Source organism: Benincasa hispida, chromosome 9 (assembly GCF_027475165.1).
Source record: "Benincasa hispida cultivar pf3 chromosome 9, pf3_genome.v1.1, whole genome shotgun sequence".
In the NCBI taxonomy this organism is placed as follows: Eukaryota; Viridiplantae; Streptophyta; class Magnoliopsida; order Cucurbitales; family Cucurbitaceae; genus Benincasa; species Benincasa hispida.
Window position 1 is genome coordinate 31,669,106 of NC_143486.1, and position 9,581 is coordinate 31,678,686.

The window sequence follows — 9,581 nt, forward strand, 5'->3', positions numbered from 1 at the left end:
AGTACGACGATTGAATTCTTAGCCAAATTCAAAAAATAAAAATAATTTTTTGAAAGTTATTTTTCTTGGTTCCCAAAATTTTGCTTGTTTTTTAAATTATTGGTGAAAAATAGATAACAAAAAAAATTTAGAAGTAGAAGTAATATGTATAAATTTAAATTTTTAAAAATAAAAATAGAAAATAAAATAGTTACGACGGATCCAAATGATTATTAAATGGGGTTTAATTTGCGCAAATTAGAAAAAATGCAAGAAAAAAAGGAGTTTTTTGAGGGGAAGTTCGTCGGTTTGCCTCTTCCCGCCTTTCGTCTGTCCAGAACTTCCCGTTCAGGCTCAGCTCCTCCTCCAAGGCAAGGCATCCGCCATAGCCATCCAGCAGTCAAGCTTCTGAACTCTACCTTTCCTTTCCAGTAGAATACTATAGAGACTGTAGCAAAGCATACAAAGACGGATGTGTGGAAGAGCCCGTTGTACTCTTCGAGCCGATGACATCCCCAGGGCCTGCCACCGCACCGGCGGCCGCGTCCGCACCCTCAACATGGACCGGTAACATCATTCACTTCTTTCGTATTTCGTTCTGCTAGACTGTATTTGAGTGTTCTGTCTCTATTCCATGTCTAGTGTCAATGGGAAGGTACTGAACTTACCGGGTTTGATGCTTTATTTATTTATTGTTATTTTTATTTAGTTTTCGTCCGCTGTTCAATGCCTCCCCGGGCTCGGATTTGCCGGTTGTTCGTCGAGACGATGAATCTGGTGACGGAGGGGTCGTCCTCCAATGCATGAAATGGGGGCTGATTCCTAGTTTTACTGAGAAATTCGAGAAACCTAATTACTTCAAGATGGTGAGTTTTCGTCTTTTGGCCTTTACCTGGACGTTGTGTAGAAATTTATTTTGAAATGATGGTTGCTGTTTTTGTTACCTGTGATTATGTAGGCTGTTGTGATTTTCGACTAAAGAGTTGATACTATCGTTCAAAATATTAACGACCTCACTCAAAAAAGATCTATTCTGTAGGTTTTACAATGTATCGTTGAGTTCTAAAATATTGTTCAAAACACTATCTACTTTGTGTGTGTGTATATATTAAGCTTTAGGTAAGCAATGATCTAATTGATATACAAAATTCACAAGAGCAAGGATCAGAAAGGATCAATAGAGTTGCATACATTGTCGGATTGCTTTATCTTCATGTGTTTTGTTACAATACTAGTACCATTTGCTCTTGCAAGTCCTAATAACACGTTGCTCTGTAGATTTGATGTAGTTGATTTAGTAGCAATTTTGTAGTTTTTTTTTTCCCTTTAAGTAATTCTTGACTTTTGCTTTAGAAAACAGTAGTTAACTAATGGTCTTTGTTTTTTGCACCTAACAAGGGAGGCTTTTTGTATCAAAAGTATCAAAAGGCTCCCCTGTGTTGTGGAAATTTTTTTTGGCCAATTGGGAACCCTTGTAATCCTTTGGCTTAAGATCTCTCTCCCCTCTTGTTATTTTAATCATCAATGAAATTTTTTTGTTGTTGTTCTTTTTTTTGTTGTTTTGTTTTTTGTTTTTTGAAAAAAAAAAGTCTTGTTCTTTGCAGTCATTGTAGCTTTGTCATGTCTGTATTACTATCCTTGTCCCTGGAGAATATCCATATGCACTATCATTGTTAGTTTCCCAATCTTGTTTGACCCAATGAGCAAGTTTCCCATACTTCTTATTGTTATTCTATATTTAAGTGGAGGCCCTTCCTTCCGTCTTGATAGTATAGATTGTGAGACCTATTTCTTCATAATTCAGTTCAGTTCAGTTTTGTTTTGTTTTGTTTTTGTTTTGTTTTGTTTTTATTTTATTTTTGTTTTTTTTCCTTTTCTTTTTTGAAATCCTTCAAATTTCAGTTAAGGCTGGAAATTCTATTTATTGAATATGAGACGAGGCTAAAGTGGCATTGGGTTTAGGAGCTAACAATGTCCTTGGGCCAAATGAAGTTATGGGGGAATTTGTGAAAAAGGCTTGAAATCATCAAAGGGGATATCTTAAAAGGCATTTGAAGAACTTTTTGAAAATAACAATATTACCTCTTATGTAAATGAGATGGACCTTCGCTTGATTTGTAAAGAGAAGTGGAGCTCAAAGGTTTTTGACTATCAACTCATTAGCACGCGCCTTTATAAATGGTAGCCAAGGTGAAGGTCCATGCCAAAAGATTGAAAAGAGTGCTTCACCATGCCATAGCTCAGAATCCTTCAACATAATTCATATATGATAGACAAATTTTAGACTCTATTTTGCGTGATCACAAGTTGGTGGATGAATATTAAACCAAGAAGTTGAGAGGATGGGTCATAAAATGGATCAGGACATTCTTCTTGAAGTGCTTTGTAGGAAAGGGTTTGGCATTAGTGTATTGTTTGGATTCCAGGTTTCCAAAAAGTTTGCACCCACCCCAAGGCCCATACTTTGGAAACAACAAGATTTTTCTTTATTAAGCTCACCCGGAGATTCGAATATGGAACCTTTGGGTAGTTGTTACTCAAGAGATCATGGGCCTTAACAATAGGGCCGCACCCAATGCGCTAATTTGAGGGTGTATCTATCTTAAAGACATCCTTTTAATATTTGTGAAAGTCAAGCTAAGATCAAAGTCTCAAGAAGTTTAAGGTAAGGTTATCCCCCTGCTCCTTTTCTTTTTAACTTTCTTGACAAAGAGATTGGTGAAGAGAGCCTCCAAGGCTCCATGCGAGGCAGACCATATTCATATAAATCATCTTTAGTTCATTGATGTCACGCTTCATTTTTCCATTGACGAGTCAACAAGCTCAACAACTTTTTTGAAGTGGACAAGTTGTTTGAGATACCTTTGGGCCTTAAATTAAAGTTTGCTAAGACCTTTATTGTTGCCTTACCAAGGCCCTTTAGGGTTGCCAAATCTGAATGCTTCTTGATCTAGTAGTACTGGTTTGAAGTTTTGAATGGGTGGAGCTTAACTCAAGTTCAGGAAAAATCTTTTTGATCTTGAAGTGGAGGAATGGGCCTCCCTAGCAAGCCTCCTTGCTCAATTGTGCTCCTAGAAATTAGTAAGATGCTAAAATTTGGACCCTCAAAGGAAGAGACGCCTTTATCATTAGATTGTTGGTGCCAAATCTTTCCGTTAAAAATTCTTTCCTCAACCACTCCTTTGTGGTTTAGTATGCTAAAGTGCCCAAAAAAGTGAAAGGATCTGTTGTGGTTCTTTGCTCTTGGAAGGCCAAATATGTGTTGCAAAATCCCAAAAAAAAAAAAAAAAATGAAGTCTAATTCCATCTATTCCCAACTTGATGTGTGATGTGCAGCAAGTTAGCCGAGGATCACCCATGTTTTCTCCATCTGCCCATGTGGTAGCTTTGTGTTGACACAATCTCTTTGTTATGTGATGTAACACACCAAGAGTTCAAGAGAAATAGACTGAATATTATTAAATGAAGGGGTTGGAAGCCTATATATACACAAAGAGATGACTGGCTAAACTAGTAACTTGGTTCAATGACCTGGACAGCCCGTTATACTCATAACTAACTTTACAACTAATGTTTACAAATAAAATTCCAGCATTAAAAATATATTAAAGGTGTAATATTCTAATTCTCTACATCATTATGGCTCTTGCCATGAATTGTTTTGTGAAATTGTTATAATTTTTGTTTCTTCTTGGTGCATTCTTTCTATTACTGTTTGTAATTATGATTTGTTGCAAATCTTTTTTTCAATTGGAGTACTTTTTGTAATCTCATGGCATGGTAGGGATATCTCTATCTTCCCTTTTATCTGGCTTTTGTTCTTTTATGAATGAAAAGTTTTGTTTCCATTAAAAGAAAAACCCTATATAAGTGCTTGATGTGGTGATTTTGGCATAGTGGTGGGTTTTTTTTTTTTTTTTTTTTTTTTTTTTTTTTTTTTTTTTTAAAAAAAAAATTATTATTATTATTATTTTAAATATATAAAAATTAAAAAAAAAACTTTTGACATGCATTTATGCTCAACCATTGTGAAAAGTAATCTCTGTTTAAGCCAAGGGTTTACAAAATTAACATTTCCTATCAGCACGTTCAAAGCAGGGACAATAAGAAGAATATTTGACTTCGAAGGCTATTAAAAGGCCTTTGATGTGATATCCTTGTATTGTTGTTCAACACCATTGGAATATTTAGAGTGTTTAAAATTCTAATCTTATTGGCAGAGGCCATCGATATGAGAGAAATAGGAGGGGTTTTGAGATGAGTAGAGAGTTTTTGGGAGTTTCAGTCAATAAGGCAATAAAATAGAACAAGTAGAACATCCGATATAAATAGGATCTATAAATCTAACAACAATATCTTAAGAATATAAAATATGCCCCCCCATCCCCCAATAAGCTGTTGGTGGTGGCAGATAGGGTAAACAAGGGCTGCACACATGAAAGGTATAAATCTGCCGAGTATGAAATGCGGGTGAGGCTTGACAATGCATGCACACAGACTATGGGTGGGCCTTCAGAATGAGCTTGTGAGTGTGTGCATAGGTGATGGTGTGTGATGTGAGTGTTTCGGGCTCCTTCAAGGTTTGCCCGGATTTGAGTGGTGGCTGTAGTAGTTGGGGCAAGCTAGAGAGCATGCATGCATGTGCTCAAAGGAACTAGCCGGTGCAGGTTGGGGCAAAGTTCCAACGTGTGTTTAAGATATGTGTGTGCTAATTATTGAACTTAAAAAACTCGAGTGATAGAGAACAAAGTTGGGGTAGTGGGGGCCAACGTGTGTTTAAGGTATGTGTGCGCTAATGGGGCATAGACACATGTGGGTGAGGCTTGCGCTGTGAGCATGGAGGCTATAGTTGGGCTGTGGGCATGCACCTGTGGGTGTGCATATAGGTGATGGCACACAAGATGTTTGCTTTGTTCTCCTTTGAGGTTTGCATGGATTTGAGAGGTGGCATGATCATGTAAAATCCGTATTGGTTTTCTTGCTCTCGTTTCTTCATTTCAACGTTCCTTCCCTAAAAATTGCCTCCATTTCTCCTCATCCATTGCCTTCTCCCCTTTTTAGCCATCTCTGATTGTTCTAAGGGTTCTTATGCACCTTTGCACCTTATGATTCATGCTTTTGACTTCTGCCTACACTACAAGGAAGTTTTGGAACTTGAAGACAGAGATTGTAATTATTTGATACTTAATGATTTTGGTAAGTATTCTAATTGAGGAGGATGTGTGGTTATAGTATTATTTTGTCTTTAGTTTGTGGCTAAGGACGGACACCTTACCAAAATCCATGCTTCTCGGGTTTGTTTTAGGAATTTGTTTTATTTAAGATGAATATTTTATGATAAATAAACTATGAACACTAGCCAATCTGTGTTTACCTTATTATCTAGTATCTGTAATGTGCAGTTCAATGCTCGCTCAGAGTCCATACGTGAAAAGGCTTCTTTTCGCCGCCTAGTTCCTAAAAGAAGGTGCCTTGTGGCAGTGGAAGGGTATGTTTCTGGAGAACCTGGAACTTTTATATTTATATGAATGTCTGTGTGTTCATCATCTGTCTTTACTCTTGCACAAACACCCTTATAACCTCAGTTCTATGGTAGGTTCTATGAGTGGAAAAAGGACGGATCAAAAAAGCAGCCCTATTATATCCATTTTAAGGATGGGCGGCCACTTGTTCTTGCTGCTTTATATGACTGTTGGGAAAACCCAGAAGGTATGGTTCTTTTATGATCAAGCAAAAGATAACTTTGCCCTAATACTTTGTTTTCACTGTATCAATGATTTTTTTTGTTTCCTCAAAAAAAAAAAGTTTTTAATTTCTTGTACTAGTTTTAGTCTGCATATCCTTTTTTTTTGAACTTCTGGCTGGATATTGACACTAATTTATTTTAGTTTTCTTCACTATCTGGTAATTCAGATATCTGGATTTGATACCTGATATCATTGACCAGATATTGAATGTACTTTACTTCCTAGAAGACCTATAATGTTCTTGATCGATTGATGGATTGATTCATTATTGTTTTTGCAGGTGAATTACTTTACACTTTTACCATTCTTACAACTTCAGCATCTCCAGCTTTGTTGTGGTTGCACGGTCAGTCATCTTTTCTTATTGCTGTTTTAGCTCACGTTTACAGCTGGATTTCAACATCGATAAGACGTGATGGAACTTATTGTCAATCTCTGATGTGGTTGCAATAATTTCTATTTGCTAATTGAAAAGATTATAGTATTAATTCCAAATTGTACAGGGGTGAAATTAAGCTGAGGGGTGGTTTGAGGATTATAAAAAATTCCTACTAGCCTTGATAAAAAACAGAAGAGTGTTAGGACGTATGTGATAGATTTAAGTATCCTCTGAGAAGCAATCATTAGAAGTACATCTATTTCTATATTTCCAAACATCCCATAAAATAGTAGCCATTTTATTTCTCTGTAAGCTTGTGACATCATATGAAAGGAAGATGAATTTGACAAATAAAATACTAGGAGCCGCTTACTTGAAGTTAGTGTCAAATGATATACCAAAAACTCTCCCAAATTCTTGGGTAAAGGGGCAATATATGAATAAATATTCTATGTTCTCTCCTTTTTGAAAATGTCACACATATAGGCTAAGCCACGCTTCTTTGGAGCATATAATTTGTTTAGGTAAGAAACGGATGTCCATTGATATTAAAAGAAGTGAATACGATATCCACCCAATCAAGCCAAGACTTTTAAAAATTATTCCCGATTGGCACTAATCGATAAAATAATAAATTATAGATGAGGGAGAATTTGATTATTTAGTGGCTGATGAGTGATCTGTTTAGATAGGATGCCTGTAATTTTGGGTGACAAAGAACGGATGGATATGTGGTTGAATGATTCTTCATCGTCCAAGTATGATACTGTCCTTAAACCATATGAGGCTCCTGATTTGGTAAGAACTTTTTGAAAGGAAAACAGTGACTTATGTTAATAATTAATTAATGTTTAAAATGTAAATGTTAGGTATGGTACCCTGTAACTCCATCCATGGGCAAGCCTTCATTTGATGGGCCAGACTGCATCAAGGAGGTATCTCATCTCTCCTGTTTTTTTGACTTGATTTGTAGCTTTTCTATCCTAGTCAAAGTCAAAAAAGTCATAGCATGTTGCTGGATAAAATTTGAGTTACATTACTCTCGTAGATTCAGTGATGATTTAGTTCCTTCCTCCAATAACAATTTATCTGCGATCTATTTTTGTTTATTCACGTTTCTCGCCTCCAGTGGAACACTTCAGCAAGTTTGTTTGTTTGTTCTTCTAAATTTTATTTTGTTTTCTGGTTTATCATGATTGATGATCGTATATATTATCTGTATAGAAATGTACTTTCGTGGTTATTGAAGTAGTAGATATAATACATAGATCAAAGCTCATTTTAGTGCTTCTTTTCGGGCTTTTGCAAGAAATTATTTGTGCAATGATGTGATTTCTTCTTGTTCTTGATATTAGATAAAATATTAGTGCGCCAAAGTGATGATTGAGTTTGTTGATAGGGAATGTTCCTGCCCTGTTGTGAATGTGACGAATGTTGTATAGTTGATACATGAATGGAATTCGTTTGAGAGACAATCTTTGGGCCAAAAACAAAAAGTTCTACAGAATGGTCAAATAGCATTATTTTGTCTTCAATTCTGTTTTGGAATAAGATGAAAATGACTGGAGTTTATATTATTCGTATACCAATCTGTTTGTTTAGACTTTGAACCTGTCTTCTTCTTCTGGTGAAGTGACACTTGAAATTTGCTTTATCAATAATGAAAATAACTAGGATCTCACTTTGAAGTTTTCACTGTAGGTTTACAAATTCACAATGATGATGTGGAATGGGTATTAAAACTTTGGCCTTAAGGTCATCAATATTTTTTGTCATTATCGGACCAAAATATGGAACAATTATGTTCATTTTCTACATTTAGAGTTTAATATATAGGCATATATTAAAGACAGAATTTTAATGCTTGCACTCTTCTTTGTCTGGTGTGCAAGTTTGACTTTTCTGTTGCATTTTCTCTTCCACCCTTTTATATATAGGCATAAATGAAACTCCTAAACTAAAAATAGTAAAATTACACCTAAGGATAAAGACTAATAAGCTCGTACATTTACACATACTAGAACATCTTTAGCTACTGAGCTGTGCTGAAATTGGTCACCTATATCATTTATTAGAAAGAAACTGGCAATTTATTTAACGAGCTTTCATATCTGTCAAATGAACACGACAGTCTCAAATATCTTCTGTTTTTTTTCTTTTTCTTTTCTTTTATCTTTTGGGAAATTTGAATAGTAACTTCATCTTCTAAAATATTTTCAAGCATATATTTTTGTAGAAGTTATTATGATTTTAGTTTTCTTTAAAAATATTTGTGAACGTAGCATTTATCAATATGCTTCTATTTCAAGTGATAGTCATAGTCCTCGTTGATTTACAAGAACGGTTAACCTCGTATAGATCAACAAGTAACATTGTTATGTCTTCTTGTGTAGATACAGCTAAAGAATGATGGAAGCAACCTCATCTCCAAATTTTTCTATGCAAAAGAAATTAAAAAGGAACATTCAGACTCACAAGAGAAAACTTCCTGTAACACATATGTGAAGCCTGAGGCATCGCCAAGTCTAGAAGAACACAAAACAGATGTAAATCTTAGAGCTTCATCCGAAGAATCAAAGGATTGTCTTGCAAAGTGTTCATCTGAGACTGCACCAACATGTCAAATAAAACGGGACCGTGAAGACATCTCATCCGTGTCGAAAAGCGGCGTGGATGACTACAGCAAGGTAGGCAGCAGTCCAAAGAAAAGGAAGAAAGGAAACCTGAAGGCTGGTAATGACAACCAATCAACCCTCTTTTCGTACTTTGGGAGGAAATAGATAGGCCTTACGACCCAAAACGAAAAATATTGTCCAGACAGGTATTTGTTAGTCTGCCACTTCTCATGTTTATATATATGTCGTTTAGTCTTTATCTTGCTGTGTTAGATGCTACTGAGGTACGTGGAAGGTCTTTTTTTTTTTTTGTTGAACATTTTGATTGTGTTAAATGCAGTGTTTTCTTGTTGTATGAAGGCAGGCTAATGTAGCTTATAAGGGAAAATTTGATTATGGTCGATCCTTCCGCTGTCCACTAAACTGAACTCTTTCTTATAGGTTTGTAACAGTTTTCCTCTTGCAAAAAAGCATTATGTTATGGTTCATTTGTTACTGGTTTTGCATACTTTTATGTAGGGAAATTACCTTTTTAGTCTCTAATGGTTGGCCGTTGGTTTCAGTTTCTTTCCTTAGCTTAAAAGTTTCAATTTCGTCCATATAGTTATTATCATCATTAGATGGAAAGTGCTTTTTTACCTGTCCGTGGCCGGGCATGTACAATTATTCCGTCATATCTAGTCACTTTCTACCATGTTAGAAAGAAAGAAATCATGAATATATCTTACATATTTTGAGAATCTTAATAAAAAAGTTAAAATGTCATTATGTGATTGTAATTTGAGATTCATTTCATTTTAATCTGAACTTTCTAGGGGACGGGTGAGTATCAAATATTGAAAAATGAGAAATTTTCACAAA

General features: G+C 35.5%; 1 protein-coding gene across 2 annotated transcripts; it reads left to right on the forward strand.

Moving 5' to 3' along the window:
• The first annotated feature begins 211 nt into the window (after positions 1-211).
• Positions 212-9,215, forward strand: LOC120085059 (embryonic stem cell-specific 5-hydroxymethylcytosine-binding protein). Of its 2 annotated transcripts, none has more exons than XM_039040901.2 (8): positions 212-546; positions 689-845; positions 5,382-5,467; positions 5,576-5,688; positions 6,007-6,072; positions 6,794-6,903; positions 6,975-7,040; positions 8,499-9,215. In XM_039040901.2, the coding sequence occupies exons 1-8, from the start codon at positions 452-454 to the stop codon at positions 8,883-8,885; spliced, it is 1,080 nt and encodes a 359-aa protein (XP_038896829.1). In that variant the 5' UTR covers positions 212-451; the 3' UTR covers positions 8,886-9,215. The 2 variants fall into 2 exon arrangements, with proteins under 2 accessions (XP_038896829.1, XP_038896830.1); XM_039040902.2 differs by having other exon boundaries at positions 247-546; positions 8,505-9,215.
• Positions 9,216-9,581: the final 366 nt, after the last annotated feature.

Coding starts and splice junctions, on each gene's coding strand:
- LOC120085059 (XM_039040901.2), top strand. CDS start 452: ATGTGTGGAAGAGCCCGTTGTACTCTTCGAGCCGATGACATCCCCAGG. Junction 5,689..6,006: donor CTGTTGGGAAAACCCAGAAG/GTATGGTTCTTT, acceptor TTGTTTTTGCAG/GTGAATTACTTTACACTTTT. Junction 7,041..8,498: donor GGCCAGACTGCATCAAGGAG/GTATCTCATCTC, acceptor CTTCTTGTGTAG/ATACAGCTAAAGAATGATGG.